The 19,111-nt window shown below is 35.7% G+C and overlaps 1 protein-coding gene across 1 annotated transcript in view; it reads left to right on the top strand.

The window, feature by feature from the left end:
* The window catches only part of USP32 (ubiquitin specific peptidase 32), a 202,820-nt gene that overhangs the window by 118,870 nt on the left and 64,839 nt on the right, over positions 1 to 19,111 (top strand). The window contains exons 6-10 of the mRNA XM_044744462.2: positions 11,228 to 11,359; positions 13,370 to 13,477; positions 15,239 to 15,354; positions 15,745 to 15,807; positions 17,896 to 17,979. Coding sequence (XP_044600397.2) covers positions 11,228 to 11,359; positions 13,370 to 13,477; positions 15,239 to 15,354; positions 15,745 to 15,807; positions 17,896 to 17,979 — 503 coding nt within the window. The remainder of the gene's footprint in view (positions 1 to 11,227; positions 11,360 to 13,369; positions 13,478 to 15,238; positions 15,355 to 15,744; positions 15,808 to 17,895; positions 17,980 to 19,111) is intronic.

The raw sequence follows: 19,111 nt of genomic DNA, 5'->3' as shown, positions 1-19,111 counted from the left end.
ATAGGTAATAAAACAACTATGATTTTAAGAACTGATTCACGTTGATCATATTTTCATAGAATTTAGCTGTATTATTTGGAAGAGAATATGTGTGCCTCTTCTTGTTACCACCCAAGGTGGGGGTCGTCTGCCTGCTGTAAGACATACCGATAGTCGAGAGGCAAGGTGGCAAGAGGAGGGTTTTATTTCAGCTTGCTAGCAAGGGTGAAGATGGCTGACTAACATCTGAAGGAACATCTTACAGAACAGAGACTACAGGTCAGTTATATAGGAGACTGGTCTCTGGGTGGGGCAGACATTTGGTCTTAGTTCCTAATAATCTTTTGGTTTACTGGATATGTTTCAGAGACCCGGAGCAATGCCCTTTAGTTTAAGGATAAGAACAAAATCTTTAATATGTATAGTAAAGATTACTGTTTATATGAGTCACGCCAACAACTCCCCATTGTTAGTTGTAATTTAGTATAATCATATGCTGGTAACAGCAACAGGGTCATTATTGTCTGTCTGGCTACTTCCTGCTGAATGGGGTCGGCGTGGGAGGACCATCGAATGAAACAGTGTCACTAGTGTTTTGCCACTGTGACTCTGGAGAGGCAGTTGTCAAGTCACTGATGCAGACAGTTTAGAGATGAATTTAGAAACACATTTGACCCCTAATTTAATTATAAGGAATAGCCAGAGTCACCACACCAGATCTTTCAGTTGTCATTGGTGGCTGTCAACATAGACTCTCTGCCCAGGGGTCATCACATCCCTAAGGAACTCAAAAGGACAAAGTTATTGACTTATTGCTGCTGGGAGGGGCCATAAAATCTATAGAGCATGTTTATCCCTTGGAGGGTGCATATCCAGCTGGGTTAGTTAGTCAGATCATTCAAAGTTACGATATGGTTTCTTTTCTGCAATATGGCTTCCCTTATGTCACCCTTGTGTTGAGCTGGAATCATTCTTTCTGGTAAATATGTTTTTAAATAAACCAAGAAAGAGTTTTTGGAGTTTCCCTAGAATGTATCTTAAGTGCAAATAAGCCTGCTAACTCAATGATTTCTTTTAAGTAGTAGAATCTGGATTCTGAGGTAATTAATGTAGTATTTTTCGCTAATTTTAGGGCCATGGAACTCATTTTGATTATTTTTCTTATCATATTTACTCAAATTTAGCATTTATTATCTCAGCTAAAAATTTGTATATTATTATATTCCCTTGCCGCATTTAGTTTGCAGTGTTAAAACCTTCTTTCAATAAGAAAAAAAGTACTTCAGTGATTCTTAGACCATAAACCGCCTAGTGAATCTGCACGTCCCTCCCTCATTATCCTCTTATCTGGTTGTAAATGATGTAAGGCTTACAGCCATTTTAAGTAGATCTCAGAAGGTCATTGCTTTTGAGAACAGGTTGCTTCTTCAAAAATGTTAAAAAAAACTGTGTCACTGTTTGAAAATACTTGGATATTTTGCCTGACTTTTTTTTATGAGCGTCCAATTCTGGCATTAAAGAGCTATTTCTGCAACTGGAGCCTCCAGTAAGGTGGGACTTGATTAAGATGGCCCAAAGTGCAGGCCAAGAACTATTTAGAATGTTGGGAATATGGTATGCCGCTGTTGTGAACCAGAAAAAATTATACCTATAGGTGAGTGATAAATTCATTCCTATTTAGCTAGTGAAATATAAGTTTTGGTATTGATTTATGAATTGCAAATAGAGTAACTACTGTGATTATCTGTAACTTCTTCAAGTGAAAATATGATTAGTTGCCTGCCTTCTTCCCAGTAATTCAGCTGCCAATGCAAGGAAAAAGTTTGGGTGATAATAACATAATACATATAATTTACTTTTGGCAACTATTTGATTAATGAATTGCAGTCTATAACCAAAAAATGAACAGATCACATGAGCTTAAAAGGGAGCTCTAAAGCATGGTTTTGATTGGTGACCATAGCCAATCTGATCATTTTTTTCTTCTGAGTATGTTCTACTTGTCTTTCCACATTTCTCCTTCAGCCAAGAAATTGTTTTTTTTAAGAATAATAATAAACTTAGTTTTCAAAGGTTAAAAAAATTGGGGAGGCAGTTGATGTGATTTTTGTGTGTGCTAATTTAGTGTATTATGGAACCAGCAATTAATCAAAAGTATTTATTGAGCACCCATTATATGCTCAGTACCTAGAAGTATAGAAATAAGAACATAGTTTCTGTCGAGGCTACTGTCTTCCTCTTTTTGTTTCAGGGTCAGACTTTTTATATGCAGATCTACTACTTGGCAGTAAGTTTAGAATTTGAGAAGGTAGTTTCTCTGGAGAAGCAGAAGAGATTTCTCTTTCTTTCTCTTTCATATCATAAATGGAGTAAACAGACATCTTATTTAGGAAAAGGAGACAGTAATGCTATCTTGATTTATATATCAGACTCCTGCAATTGATTACTCTCCCTATTGCTAAAATTTTAAAATTTCAGTAAATTCGGTTATCTAGGTATTTGAAGTAGGTACTTTGTTTTAAAAAAAGAAAGCTACATGCTTGTGTAGAAGCTTTGTATATTTTTAAAATTGGTTCCAATTCTGAAGTAATTGGACCTTTGCACAGATTGATTCATTAGGAGGTTACAATGTAGTATTGAATGCATTATATTCGTTATTTGGTTAAAAAAGAAATAATATATGACAGTGTGTGGTCTTGTATGAAGATTTTATCTTTTCTTGATGATTTTCCTGTAAAATTTAAGAAATGAGGGGCTGGCCTGGTGGCACAGCGGTTAAGTTCGCACGTTCAGCTTCTCGCTGGCCCGGGGTTCGCTGATTCGGATCCCGGGTGCAGACATGGCACCCCTTGGCACGCCATGCTGTGGTAGGCGTCCCACATATAAAGTAGAGGAAGATGGGCACGATGTTAGCTCAGGGCCAGGCTTCCTCAGCAAAAAGAGGAGGACTGGCAGTAGTTAGCTCAGGGCTAATCTTCAAAAAAAAAAAAGAAAAGAAAAGAAAGGAATTTACCTCATTGAATATTTAAAACCATTAACTAGGATTTTGTGTAATCTGAGAAATCATACAATGGTATAGATGATAGAATAAAAGTATTGGAAATAATGTTCCCAAACAACCCAGGTGACATTCAATTAAATACATGTACTACTCTGATTACAGTTATACGAAGACATGCAATTATATGTTTTTCCTTTTTTTGATTATCTACACTTTTAATGTTTTTCATGCAACAAAATGTATTACTAGTCTAATAAAAACAAGCAATACAATTTTGAAAGTTAAACTAGTATTATTAGTATTTCTATTTTTTAACTTCTTAAAATTTTATAACCATGTGACTCAGTTGTTTATAATTACTTTTAGTAATTAATAAGTAATTAGTAGTTCCCTTTAAATGCCAAAAGTGTGGAGTAACTTCATTATCACTCTTGTAATCTCTTTTCATACTTTTTGTGGATCATTAAGAGGACAATTCTAGGGATAGCCAAATCCAGAACTTTCCAGGAGAGCATTCTTCTTTGTAAAATGAGGATTAGTTAGTATCAGTATACTTGACCCCAGGTACTTATTGTCAAGGCCTTTTTTGTTTTTAGCTATAGCAGATGTAGGCATTCCCATGAACTTTTCCTTCTACTTCGGAATAGATTAGAACAGTATCTTTCTGAAAATCTCAGTTCCTCCATCTACTAATGTGGGGTAATGTGTACAAAATTTTGTATTCCCAGTACAGGATTTTTTTTTTTCATTTTTATATTTTGCTTTCAAAAGAATTTCACTTTTAGGTCCTTTAAGTAAAAACCTCTCTTTTAGGTTTTAGACTTAATGAGTGTCAGGGCAGAGTAGGTGGTAGGAAGGAAAGATAGAGAAACATTAAATCCTGGGAGCCCCTTGAAGGTCAAGCAAAAGGAATATAATTTCTCTTAAAATTTTATGGAAGTTGGTGGAATATATGTTTTCATTTATTCACCACTTTTTATGACTCTAGTACTTGTACAAATACAATACAGATATACGTATTGTTGAGTATCTTAGATATCTTGCTGATGAGGAGAAAATTTTCCCCCAAAATTTTTATTAAAACTGCTAAGGAATAGAGTATGAATGAATGCTTTGAAGGCACTGAAAATTTAGAGAACATTGTTCTTGTCTTCCCAGGTAACCTGTAAGTTATTGGAGGCCAAGGTTCACTACTAATACCAATCTTTATCTTTTATCATAGTTAACATTATCCTGAAAATAAACGAACACGCACCTATACCTTATACGTGTGTGTGTGTGTATAATGAACAAATAAGAATTATTTGTTGAGCTCCTAACATATGTATATTGTTCATTAAAAAAATATTTATTGAGTGCTTAAAATGTACCAGGTATTATTCTAAGTGTTAGAATATAGCAATGAATAAAACAAACCAAAAAACCTGCCCTCAAGGAGCATATGTTCTAGTTGGGGGAGACAACCAATAAAACAAATAAGTAAATTATGCCAGATGTTGATAAGTGTTAGGGAGCAAAGTAAAACAAAGAAGAGGGATAGAGGAGTGTCATTGGAAGGGGTATAGTTTGGATGGTCTGAGAATGTGACATTTGAGTAAGGATCTGAAGGAGTTGTGGGAATAGCCATGCAGATATCTTGAGGAAGAATGTTGAAAAGTTTTGAAGCATGATTCTGTTTACATTTTTCTTTTCAAATGATTTTTCATTATTAATGAAATTAAGCTTTTTCTCCCTGGTTTTATGAATTGCCTGTCTTGTACTTGTTAATCTGTTGTGATTTTAATGCTTTTAATTGTGTATATTGATGATTTTAACTTTTTATTAAATGCCTGACTGGTCTTCCTGCTTGTGTTCTTGCTGCCCACCAGGCTGTTCTCAACTCAGCATTCAAGAGTGATCCTGTGGGTTAGACCATATCACTCCTCTTCTTCATAGCCTCCAGTGGTTCACAATTTCACATAAAACCAAAGTCCTTATAATGGCCTATATAATCTGACCCCCATTTTCTTTCTGGCTTTATTTCCTACTACTACCCTCTTGTTATTCTCCCCTCAGAAAGTCTACTTCAGCCACTGATCTTTCTCTCCCTTGAGCTTGCTAGGCATGCTTTCATCTTGAGTCCTCTGTCCTTCTTCTCTCTGTTCTTCTTCTCCATGATTTCCCCCTTGCCTCCTTTAGGTCTTTGATCATATGTCACCCTTCTATAGTGTGATCTTCCATAACCACTCTGTTTAAGTCCATGGTATGCTTCTATCAAGGTCCTGTTTAGGGCATGATAGTCTTCTTCATTTATTTAAATCTTTAATATTATTTATAAAATTTTCTTCATAATGATCTGACTTATTCCTTAATGTTTATTTTTAGATATTTGTTTCTAGTGGGGAATTGCTATTGTTGATACACTTTTTCCTCTTTTATATTTTCTTACATGTTAGATAGGGAAAGTATTGATTTTTGTATATTTATTTTGTATCCCTACAGGTTTTTTTTAAAGATTTTCTTTTTCTTTTTTAAGATTTTTTTTTTATTTTTCATTTTTCTCCCCAAAGCCCCCTGGTACATAGTTGTATATTTTTAGCTGTGGGTCCTTCTAGTTGTGGCATGTGGGACGCCACCTCAGCATGGCTTGATGAGTGGTACCATGTCCATGCCCAGGATCCGAACCAGCGAAACCCTGGGCCGCCAAAGCAAAGTGCGCGAACTTAACTACTTGACCACGGGGCCAGCCCCAAGATTTTATTTTTCCTTTTTCTCCCCAAATCCCCCCGGTACATAGTTGTATATTTTTTAATTGTAGGTCCTTCTAGTTGTGGCATGTGGGATGCTGCCTCAGCATGACTTGATGAGCGGCGCCATGTCTGCGCCCAGGATCTCAACTGGTGAAACCCTGGGCCACTGAAGTGGACCCTGCATATTTAACCACTTGGCCATGGACTGGCCCCCCTACAGATTTTTTAACCCAATTATAATTTGTAAATGTTTTCTCTTTGAGTTTTTTGGTATGCATTCTGCTTATATGAAAATAATCTTGCTTTTTCTCATCTATTATACTTCATATTTATATCTTATTGCATTGATGAGAATTTTCAGAATCATGTTAAGTAATAATTGAAGGGTTCTGCTTTATATTGGGAAGTAGAAGTACAGGAAAGGCTTTCACTCTCACCATAATAACTTGAAATCAGCACATAAAATGAGTAAGAGGCATAAACTACAAGAGAAGCAAAAGGTTTAATTGGGGTCTCAAGAATTGCAGTTTGCTGAGAAGAAATTCTGATAGAAACCCAAATAGTGTCCCACTAGGGAGCAAAAATCAGGGGCTTTTAAAGGTAAAGAAGGGAAATTGAATACAAAGAATTTTAACTGGAGTTGGAGGCAGCGAACTAGGCTTGGCTAAACATTGATTGATTCTATCTTGAGAAAGTTCACAATCCTCAGTCTTTTTGATCAGGGTGTCTGTTCACCTGCTAACCTCTCAAACAATTGCTTCTCTAAAACAGTTGCCGGTTTGGCCCAGTCCAAGGTTCAAGACAGCAAGGCAGTTTCTTTGGAAGGCACCTATGACTCCATTTTCAAATGGCTCCGCTATAGTCAGTTTTGACAAACCAAACATGCATACTCTTCTTCAAAGCCATTGAAGATGTATCAATGCAAAGAAATCTTTAAAAAAAGCAAACAAAACTGAACTCTAGAGGGACAAACCCTTCCTAGGTGATCAAATGATGTAGGGTGCTTTCATATCTGAGGCCAGATGCTGAGATTGGGAGTAAGGCTGTCAGAGGAGTGAGCCTGTATCAGGACAATCCTTGCTTGGTTGAGAAGAAACCAGCCAAACTTTTGGATGAGGAGAAACCAGCCAGACTTGTTTCATATTTGAATCTGAAAGAACCCCAATGCAAAGATAATCTTCTCTACCCAGTAATTCTCCCACGTGGAAGTTTTGTTGAGATTTGGGGCAGGCTAAAAAGTGAAAAGAGATCTTTTGATTTTGCAGTTTCATGTCATCACCATTTTGAAGTCTCAGAATCTTGAAGGCTTGCAGTCTCATGCCTCAGTGGTCTGAGGTACTGTCATTTTGTGGAGTTTTGCAGTCTTGAGGTCTTGCAGTCATGCTATTTCAAGGTCTAACGCAGGGATTGGCACGCTTTTTCTTAAAAAGGCAGATAATAAATATTTCAGACTTGTGGGCCATATGGCTCTGTCACAATTACTCAACTCTGCCATTGTGACACACTAGCAGCCATAAACTATATGTAAGTAAATGGCATGACTGTGTTCTAATAAAATATTACATATATAAAAATGTATGCAGGCTTCACGCTTGAGTTAGGGACTCATAATTTCAAAAACTAGCTCTCCTGAATAGAAATCTGAACTCAACTTTCAAATAACCAAAGCTGCAACCAAACTTCCATCCAAAATCTGATATGATCAATGATGTCAGCCCCATAGAAGTTAAGGACTAGGCATTTCCTGTCTTTGTCATTTCTTTGTGTGGATATTGATTTCCATCTGGTATCACTTTATTCAGTCTGAAGAATGTCCTTTAATGTTCCTTTCAAAAGATGCAGTTCTGCTATTGATAAATTCTTTGAGCTTTTGTTTATCCAAAGCATTTTTCATTTTGCCTTTATTTTTGAAGGATAGTTTCATAGGATATAGAACTAGAGATTAACAGGGTTTTTTTTTCTTTCAACACTTTTTTCTCCATTGTCTTCTGGCTCCCATGTTTTTGAAGAGAAATCATTGCTTATCTCTTAGTTCTACTGTCTGTAATGTATTTTTTTCTCCCTTCTCTTGTTGCTTTTAAGATTTTCTTTTTATCAACTATTTATTTGTGACTTGCTTTGGTTTGGTTTTCTTTTGAATTTTTCTTGCACAGGGTTCATTGTTTGTCTGGGAAAGATTTACTTTCTCCCTCATATCTGAAGGATATTACTGCTGGGTAGAGTATTTTTGGCTGAAGATTGTTATCTTTTAAAGTTTTGAATATGTCATTCCATTCTCTCCTAGCTTGTAAGGTTTCTGCAGAGAAATCTGCTGAAAGTCTGATATGGGTTCCTTTGCGGGTTATTTTCTTCTGCCTTACTGCCCTGAGTATTTTTTCTTTGTCATTCATTTTTGCCAGTTTTACTACTATATGCCTTCCAGTAGGTCTTTTTACATTGACAAATGTAGGAGATCTGAGAGCTTCCTCCACACACATTTCCCTCTCATACCTTGATTTGGGAAATTCTCTGCTATTATTTCTTTGAGCACACTTTCTGCTCCATTCTCCTTCTCTTCACCTTCTTGAATACCTGTAATTCTTATGTTGCATTTCCTCATTAAGTCAGATATCTCTCAGAGACTTTCTTCATTTCTTTTTAGTCTCAATTCTCTCTCCTCCTCTGTCTGGAGCAATTCAACATGTCTATCTTCGATTATGCTCATTCCCTCCTCTATGATGTCAACACGAGTATTCAGGGAATCTGTATTTTGTTTTCTCTCTTCCATTGTGTCTTTCATCTCTAGTATTTCTGATTGATTCTTCTTTATAGTTTCAATCTCTTTTGTGAAGTAGCTCCTGAACTAGTTGAACTGTCTCTCTATATTCTCTTTTACCTCCTTGAGTTTTTTGACGATAGCTATTTTGAATTCATCATCGTTTAGTTTACGTATTTCTGAGTCCTCAAGACTGAATTCTGGGTATTTATTTTTTCTCTGTTCTGGAGATTTGATGCATTGTCTGATGCTGGAGGAACAGGTTTTCCCCCTTGTGATATTATTCGGTTCCTGTTACAGCCTATTGCCACTGGATGGGGGTCAAGAGCCATGTATTGTGAGCCCTCCACCTTCAGCTGAGATGGCATGGTGCAGCGTGGCACAGGTGGTGGGGGTTGGGGGGGCACTTTCTCCTGCATGTAGTGCCCCATTTCCCATTCAGCTCTTGCTACTGCTATCTGGTCTCCTGGGGTCTTGGCTTGATGAGATCACCCCATGTGAAAGCTTTTGCCCTGTTAGAGGGCTTCCCTCTAGGCTGCAAGGGCCCTAGGGAGTCCTGGGCGATCCCATGGACGGAAGGCCCCTCCAGTGCTCCTTCCCTCACAGAGCCTCTTGCTGCCACTATCCCAGACTTTAGGGGAGGGAGCGAAGTTCTCTCTTACCCGGTTCCAGCTCCTCCAAGGGGGGTGCCAGCCTCTCCACCCTCCGTTGTTTGGCTGCTATGATTCTCCAAGGATTCCTGTGCTATTAGGATATTTTCTGTTGGAATATGGTTGCTCCTTTTTGTTATACGTTGGAGGGGAGAGAGTCCCAGGCAAGAGTCACTCCACCATGATGCTGATGTCACTCTCTTGCATAGGGTTCATTGAACTTCTGAAACTGTAGAATTATAATTTTCATCAAATTTGGAAATTTTTAGCTATTATTGTTTCACATATTTTCTCCCTACCGCTTTCTGGGACCCCAATAACATGTATGTTACAGTTTGATATTGTCTTGCAGGTCACTAAGATTCTAATAATTTTTTCTGCCTGTTTTTTTCCTTATGCTTCCATTTGGATAGTTTGTGTTGCTCAGTCTTGAAGTTCAGTGACCTTTTTATAGTTTTAATTTATTTCCTCAATATGGTTGTAGTTTTCTGTAAAGTTTTGAGATATCTATAATAGATGTTTTAAAGCCTTGTCTGCTAATTCCATCATCTCTGTTATTTCTATGGCTTTTTCTACTGACTGATTTTTGTCCTCGTTTTGGATCACTTTTTCCTTCTTGTTTCATATTTTTTTTGGATGCTAGACATTGTGAATGTTACATGGCTAATTGGATTCTGTTGTCTTCCTTTAAAAAAGTAAATTTGCTTTGTTGTGATAGGCAGTTACTTGTGGGTAAGCTTGATATTTTCAAGGAGTTTTTGCTTTTTCTTCTTCTTCTCCCCAAAGCCCCCCAGTACATAGTTGTATATTCTAGTTGTAGGTCCTTCTGGTTGTGCTATGTGGGACGCTGCCTCAGCATGGGCTGATGAGCTGTGCCATGTCTGCACCCAGGATCCAAACTGGCAAAACCCTGGGCTGCCGAAGCAGAGCATGCGAACTTAACAACTTGGCCACAGGGCCAGCCCCTCAAAGATTTTTTTAAAAAGCTTTGTTGGGGCAAGTCTGGATTAGCCTTTACTCCAGAGTTAGTTTTTCTCCTACTAGTTAAGTGTAACCCACTGAGTCTATGAATGTCCCAGTGTTCAACAAGGTATCTCCACTCTGGCTGGTGAGAACTTAGGTATCTCCTAGCCCAGCCTCATGAATTTCACTCTGTGCATACGCAGCTTAGTATTCTGCCAAAAACTCAACAAGACTCTTGTGCAGATTTCTTGAGCTCTTTTCTTTGCACAACTCTTTCCTCTCTAGCATTTTTCCTTGCAAATTTCAGCTACTGAACCTCCCTGAACTACAGCTTCCCATCTTAACTCAGTGAAACCTCACTGCCTAGGTTCCTCCTCCCTTGCCGAAGTCTAGAAAGTGACTACAGGCAGAAAGCTAGGGCAGTGGAAGGACTCACCTTGTTTGCTTTCTAAATCTTGACTTTAGTTCCTTGGAGGAAAAAAAGCATATATAGAATATAATCATGGTTGGAGCTTATCTGTGATTTTTTAGCGTATCTTCTGATGAATGAGGAGAGAAAGATGTTCATGTTTTTGTGATGTCCCTTTTACTTATCACATTGTTAATCCTACTCTACCTCCTCTGTCATTTATTAACTTTGTTACTTATAACATGTTTTATCATTTTCTTTTTCATTTATTTAATAAGTATTGAATGTGTTAGTAGTTACTATATTGACAGGATGAATCAGGCATGGATCCTGCTATTAGGATATTTACAGTGTAGCCTGGAGAGAATATGCATATAGAATCTTTAAATCCAAGATAGAGATTGAAAATTACCCAAACTGAATACAGATAAAAGTGATATGGGAAGCTAAAAACTAATGTCTCAATTGTTTATTATTTTTGGATTTAAGCAGCCTACTTAATGAGAATTTACAAAATTTTTCCTGATTTTAAACCCTCTTTTATGTTAGTTTGAATTTAATTTTCGTGCCATTTTAGATATAATATATTTGTCGATCAGAGTTTTGTTTTAGGTAATGATTATTTTTAGTAGTTGAGTTAGAAAGTTAAAATATATCCCTGGAAGTTACATTATCAGGATGGACTAACTCTCCAGAAGGGAAATCTGAGGTTTTTATAATCTTGTTTGATTTGACTCTCAGTGGAAGAATCAGACATCATTGATCTGGAGAAACGCTATTGGTTGCTGAAGGCTCAATCCCGGACTGGACGATTTGATTTAGAGACATTTGGCCCGTTGGTTTCACCACCTATTCGTCCATCTCTAAGTGAAGGTAGGAGTCATTCTATTTTCAACTAATGTTCTTTGGTAAGGGCCCGCCCAGTGGCTCAGTGATTGAGTTCACGCACTCCACTTTGGCAGCCCGGGGTTCACAGGTTCAGATCCCAGACCTATGCATGACTTATCAAGCCATGCCATGGCAGGCATCCCACATATAAAGTGGAGGAAGATGGGCACAGATGTTAGCTCAGGGCCAGTCCTCCTCAGCGAAAAGAGGATTGGTGGCAGATGTTGGCTCAGGGCTAATCCTCCTCAAAAAAAATAAAAATACAAGAAAAAATGCAAATGTTCTTGGTAAACACACAGAGCCCATCTCTAATTTCTAAGCAATATGTTTTAACTCCAAAGGGAATTAATGTTACAGATTTGTAAGTTTCTTGAAAATAGCGTAGTCTACTGGAAAAAACTAAAATTGGAATTAAGTTTGTAGTCTTGAGCTTTCTATTCTAACTATGTAACCTTGCATAAATCAGTTTAGTTCTCTGCACCTGAATATCCTCATGTATAAAATGAATTTGACCCAGTCAGTTGTTATAAAACTGTACTCCAATGAGGGGCCTCAGCAGCTGGTGCAGGAAAGAGTGGTGGCCACTGGATGGGCAGAGGTCCAGGTTTCCACACATAACCCCACCTCTTCCTCAGCTCAAGTGCCTCTACTTTATTTCTTTTACATAAGGAAGTTCCACTTCTGTATCCATCTCCTCCCAAAAATGATTAAGAAACTATTAGACCATACCATCTTTGAGGTCCCTGCTAGCCCTAAACTTCTCATTGCTATGACTTTATTTTTAAGTTAGGAATACAAAGAGTAATTGTGGGTGATATCACAAAAACTGTATTTGGAATCTGAATACTTGGGTTCTGCTGCGGGTTCTGACCTTTTTTAACTTTTATTTTTGGCAAATCACTTAACCCCTTCTGAGCTTTAGTTTTCTACTCTTTAAACTGAGGGCACAGAATTAGATTCTTGAAATAGAAAATCTGTATTCTTCAGATTCCTGGGGTACTTCAGAAGTACTTGTTAGGAGAGGCGAGCAGACAGGGCTCTGGGCTTCTACATACTTCAGCAGTGCAGTTGTATTTTTACTTTTTATTTTATTTTTATATATTTTTTATTACTTTCTTTTTGCTTGAGGAAGATTGGCCCTGAGCTAACATCTGTGCCAGTCTTCCTCCATTTTGTATGTGGGTTGCCACCATAGCATGGTTGATGACTGGTGTAGGTCCACCTGGGATCTGAGCCCAAAAACCTGGGCTGCTGAAGCAAGAGTGTGCCAAAATTAACCACTACGCCATGGGGCTGACCCACTGTTTTTACTTTTTCAGAATTAGAGATTGATAAATCATGTCATTTGAAAATAAAATTATTCCATGTCTATTTTGCAAAACATTTGAAAACCACAAGATTAAATTTTAAAATACCCTTTTATTTCTGAAATTTAAAATATTAATTTATATAGTATTAAGTAGTACAAAGAAGACTGCAGTATAGAATTTCATTCTGTTGTAATATAGTGTTTTATTTTTCTTTGCTTCATGAAAGAGCTTTATGGGAACTTATTAATAACACCATGGTATATCTTTTTGAGTATACAGTTCAACTTTTCTCCTTTTTTCCTTTTTATTCTCAATATGTCTAGGTAAGGATAATTATAATTTCTGACCTTTTTTTCCTGGTTTTTAAATTTTTTAATTGATTTTTATTTTTTACATACTATAGTCATTTTTAGCTGTTAGAGTTGATATAAGAGACAGACAGGCAAACATAACCAAATACCACATGATAGTAATATATTTTCTGCTAGAATCTTAAGTTTTAGTTGTAATTATATCAGTAGAAAAAGAAATACTTCTTGAGATAGTGGCAACTACTGATAATCTTTTTTTTTTTTTAATTTGGCCAGTTTATGAGAAAGAGTCATGCCTCCTTTCATAAACATATTATTATTAACATTAAGAAGTTTGTTGACTATGATTTGTGGTGTCTTTTTCTATTTTACAGGTTTGTTTAATGCTTTTGATGAAAATCGTGACAATCACATAGATTTTAAGGAGATATCCTGTGGTTTATCAGCCTGTTGCAGAGGACCCCTGGCTGAAAGACAAAAATGTAAGTGTCTTAAACATTTTCATAAAATTTGCAAACTGTACAGAGGACAAATTACTGTTCATTCACGTAAAATCATCTGTGGATTAAGGCTTGAATTTTCATCAGTTTGTCAGATTGGCAAATGCAGTCTCATGTTGAAGTTTTACTGAGTTAGTCTAATGGGTCAATCATCTGTTATTTTTACTGTGGAGTAGTTTGGGATCTTTGTTATTAATAATGGGGTTAATTTTCCTGATGAATTTGCAGTTCGTGATAAATGAACTACAATCAGTTATGATGTATGTGAAAATGTTAAGCATTTAGAAAATATTTTCTGGTAGTCTCTACAGATAATTTTATGTCTTGCATAGTTTGAAGTACAACTCATTTTCTGTCGCTTCTATACGTTAATATTTTATTAGCAAAATGAAATTTATCATCAAAACACAATTTTATTAAGTACTGAAATGGTCTTTTTAACCTAGCCAAAATGTTATTATAGCATAATTTATAAGTCTATTGTATTATTAAATCTTAACCATATTTGAGACAAATGAAGCGGTTTACATTTAATTGGAACCTAATTCTAACATATTTTCTAGGGTCATCATCTCTCTGTCTTTCTAAAATATAGCTTCACAGATGTTCCCTATTTTGGGTGTGCTATTTGATATTTTGACCTTTTTTGGTAATATTGTACTATAATGTACTATGTACTATGACTCAGTTGATTAAATAGTATAATTCGGAGCTGGCCCTGCTGCACTTCCTCGACCCAGGGTTTCAGCAGTTCGGATCCTGGACGCGGTTCTAACACTGCTTGTCAAGCCGTGCTGAGGTGGCGTCCCACATAGCTCAACTAAAAGGACCTACAACTGGAATATACAACTGTGTACTGGGGGGCTTTGGGAAGAATGAAAAAAATAAAATGAAAAATATATATAAATTGTGTAATTCTTATGAGGGTGTATGAAATAGGTAGGTTATTATTTAATCTTAAAAATTCAGATTTATTTTTTCTTCCCTGGTGATATACCATTAGTCCAATCTGGCTTTTTGATAGATTATTTGTTCCCATTAAAGTTATAATATTAAATAAGGAGGCTGAAATCTTTGTTTCTCAATTGAGGTTAATTATCGCCTTAAAAAATTTTTTTTCATTCCACTTTTTCTAGTGGACTAATGGAAGTTAATAAACTAGAGTGATTCATTTGGAGTTTGTTAGCAAAGTGCTGATATTTTTACTTCTTCACATACTGTATTTAAACTTCATTGAAGAGCTGAAATTGTTCTTTGGCGAAAAATGGAGTGTGCATTAATCAGCTTGTTATTGATTCCTAATGTAGATGGAATATTTTCAGCATTATAAGAATCAGCTCTGCTGATTTACTATTTAATATATATTTAATATATAATATATAATATTTAAATGTTAGAAATTAAGGGCTTGAGTTACCCCCTCAAAACCTGTGAGGTATTGTAATAGTTACTATATTGGCCCTTTTCTTTTGGTTTGCAAAGAATTTAACTCCAGGTTTAGGTGAAGGATAGGACTTTCCAACCCAGGTAATGATTTAGAGAGAGAGATGTATGAAGTTTGTGCTGGAAGACCTACAAGTTCAGAGGACTTTTAATGACATATAGTCTGCTCCAGATGAGATCTGAATCGAGAATGTACTTGCTTGAGAAACTAAGTAATTTTTCTAGGGCAGCTTTTAGTAAAATGTAGTATACTTTAGAATATAAAAGTAATTTCCTTCCATAAGAGTTTCTTTTCTTTAGTTTGCTTCAAGGTGTTTGATGTTGACCGTGATGGAGTTCTCTCCAGGACCGAACTGAGAGACATGGTGGTTGCACTTCTAGAGGTCTGGAAGGACAACCGTACTGATGATATCCCAGTAAGTTCTGATTGTGTACATCTTGTTGCATGTAAACTTCCAAGAGGAAAATAGAGTGGAGAATTTTTAAAAAAGAAAGAGACAAAAGGATTTGTTATTACTTGTAGTTGCTATCTTATGCTGCCCAAAATATTCATAGCTGAAGGTACAAAACTGGGAAATTGCCTCAGAAAATTTAATAAACTGAACTTACTTGTAAGAAAGAAACTACACGAAAATTGTCTTAATTTTTTAAAGCAAACATAAGATTATATTTATCGTAATTAAGGAAATACTTGACCAAAATATAGTATACTTTAGCCTGAATGATAAAATGATATTTTATCTTTATACCAAATGATAAAATACCTACTTTTTTCTAATTATTCCTTTGGATTTCTGTTTTTAAAGGAATTACACACGGATCTGTCTGATATTGTAGAAAACATATTGAATGCACATGACACCACAAAGGTGAGTCTAGCTAGGACTAATTTATCTTTTTCTAAAAATACCATGTACTCTAAATTGGGATATGTAGCTAATCTACATATTTGAATCTCTTCTGTATCATCTCCACCAGGTGCTTATTTGGACCTGTGGCTACAATACTTCCAAGTTGTCGCTGAAGATAGCCCATTCCATCTTTAAACAGCTCCTTTGAGTGTTATAATATGAAAACTTTTATTATATTTTATAAGCTAGGCATTTTATAAAAATTAAATAGACACAGCCGTTGTCATCTATAGTTTATGATCTTTTTCTCCCATTTTATAAGTTATGGTAAGGCTGACCTTCTATAATTAAGCAAAAGAAGTCACACCAAAAAGAATACATATGTATGATTCCATTTATATGAAGTTCAAGAACAGAGGCAAAAGTAAAAAATGGTGATAGGCATAGAATAGTGATTTCGGGGATGAGTAGATTGATTAACTGGGAAGGACCATAAGCATATCTGAGATGACGCATATAATTTTTTATCCCAATCTGGGTGGTGCATATACATATTCCTTAAAAAAAAAAATTTCTTAATAGTGTTGGTAAGGGCCTTTCTTGAGTTCTTTTGTTGCAGCCAGAATAAGCATGTAATAGCGGGAATAAGTATGTGCTTTACAAAGAATATAAATTCTTGAATTTTTTAGTTTGACGACATTTATTCGTAAGGATATTATAATAGGTTTATTCCTGTAGCTGGCATTACTGTGGTGTCTACATGTCCCTGTAAAGTTGAAAATAATATGTGAGGCACATTTGAGTTCATTTAAGCCTTTCCACTCAAACATCGACATGTACCAAATAACAGATGGGTAGGATATGGACTACAGCGGTGTTATAGAGGTTTAGAAAAAATAGGTAACATCAATTTTTTTCTTTCTTCAATCATAATTCCAACATGAATCATTATAGTCTTATTAAGTGTTGCTCAATAGAAACAAATAATAAAAATGAATTTTACCGGGCTTGAGCTTTGTTTGGCAATTCAGGCAGTCTTCTCCCTTCATTCACCTCTCTCTGCAGAACACTAAGGTATCCACTTCTATTTGGTATGTATAAGAACAGAAACCTGCAAATGTTTCTGTTAGAAAATGCCTTATGTAGAGATACAGTTTCTAACACCTTTTCTCTGAGTGTTTGATAAACATGTAGGTATTACTACTCTCTATGTGAGATGAAGTTTCAACTTCTGGTTCTGCTGTGAACATTAAAAAAATATATAATTCAGCTGCTCTATCTCCATGTAACCATGATAATGAAGTGGTAACAGTTTAGAATAGAACTTAGACCTTTCTACCAAACCTATTAACTATGTTCACTGGTGACTAGATTGTTCCAATTTACCCATTTTTCATACCTTTAGATTGGTAATAACATACTTAAATGGAAGTATCATTAAAGCCAATAATTATAATTAAATACTAAATTATCATTAAATACTAAATAAATCATTAATGATTAAATAAATTATTAAATGCTAAAAGCTAATAACATTATTATCCATCTAGGATTGTTAGGTAATTGTTGAACACATGAAGTAAGAAACATTTGGTGTATTTTTGGGAAATGTAATATAGATATTCATTTTTTATATATATTAAGTTCCTTTAAATCTCTAAGAAGTCTGATAATATTGCCAGATGTTTCTAAGAAGATCTTAGGAAATTGTTAGGATGAAAGGGCAAAATTCAGAGAGTCTGCTTTTTGCTTTCAAAATTAAGAAATACTCCGTTTTCCCTACCCGGGGTCTTTTGTGGTTTTCCATAGGTAACCGTTGAAGCAGAAGATATTGTGAGTTATTTCCCAGGTCTTATTGAAGGAAGAAGATTGTTGATGATAAATTGTTCTCATTATCATTGACTGCTTCAACAGAGTTTTGTTACTTTTAGAACTTATCCTAGCTGGCCTACTTTTCAGATGAACACATAACATCTACTTTAAATTATTGGTTTACTTTCAGACAAACGACCAATATAAGTTTAATAAGCCAGATTTTATTCAAATGCTGTAAAACATGAGACCATTCTTAACTTGAGATCTTTTTGAATATTATTTCTCTTTCAGATGGGCCATCTTACTCTAGAAGACTATCAGATCTGGAGTGTGAAAAATGTTCTTGCCAATGAATTTTTGAATCTCCTTTTCCAGGTATGTTTAAGGTAAATGACAGGTACAGAGGGTAGTAGTACCAGTAAGTCTACATTTTTTTCATTATGTAGTAGTTATTGTAACTAGGCTACAAAACCATATATTATGAAAAAAACTATGTTATCCTGTACACCACCTGAAAGATGGTGAGAGAAAGCCAGGAGTGCCTACTGAAGCTTCTCAAAATCAGGATATGGGAGATAAGATAGAATATGGCTGATTATGTGTATTTATCTTATCATAACTTGTGATAGAACAGCATGTAGACACATAGAGAATCATTTAAATTATAATAGCCATCATAATTTGCTATTTTTCTTCACTGTTTTTTTTTTTTTTTGAGGAAGATTAGCCCAAGCTAACATCCACCACTAGTCTTCCCCATTTATTTTTTCCTGAGGAAGATTGGCCCTGCACTAACATGCGTGCCCATCTTCTTCCACTTTATATGTAGGATGCCTGCCATGGCATGGCTTGATAAGCAGGGCGTAGGTCCTTGCCTGGGATTCAAACCTATGAACCCTGGGCTACCAAAGCAGAGCGCGTGAACTTAACTTCACCACCAGGCCAGCCCCCACTGTTGTTTTTTTTTTAAAGACTCTTCCTAACAAGTGAAGCAGTGTGAACAGAGAGATGGATCATAAATAGGCAGCTGTAAATTTTTCGAAATATATAATGTCTCCAATTAGAAGATTATCTTAGCTGCAAGGCTGTTTCTTAATCTTTTTTCCTTAGAAAGTCCAAGAAAGATTGAGGGAGAAGGAGGGAAAAAAGCTGCCAGAAGTCAAGATTAAGCTATAGAGGTTGCCAAATTCTAACTCTTTTCCTAGTAAAGTAGTTCCTTTGCTCCAATTTTTAAAACTAATTTACGGTTTCCTGTTTTTCAATATTCTTCATAAATATTTAAGTTGATTTAATAGTGGTATTTTAGATTCTCCTTATTTTCCTTTCCTTGTAAAAGCACCCCTGTGAAGGTCAGAAAGGTTTGGTATCTTTATATCTTTCATAATCTTCCATTGTAAATAAAGAATAACTTATTTGTGACACAACTATGTTGGAATAAATGGAAATTCATCTCTTCTTGACAGCTAATGACTCATTATTGTATATTTAAAACATGTACAATCTGATA

Source organism: Equus asinus, chromosome 13 (assembly GCF_041296235.1).
Source record: "Equus asinus isolate D_3611 breed Donkey chromosome 13, EquAss-T2T_v2, whole genome shotgun sequence".
NCBI classification, from domain to species: domain Eukaryota; kingdom Metazoa; phylum Chordata; class Mammalia; order Perissodactyla; family Equidae; genus Equus; species Equus asinus.
This window is presented reverse-complemented; position numbering and strand designations above follow the sequence as displayed.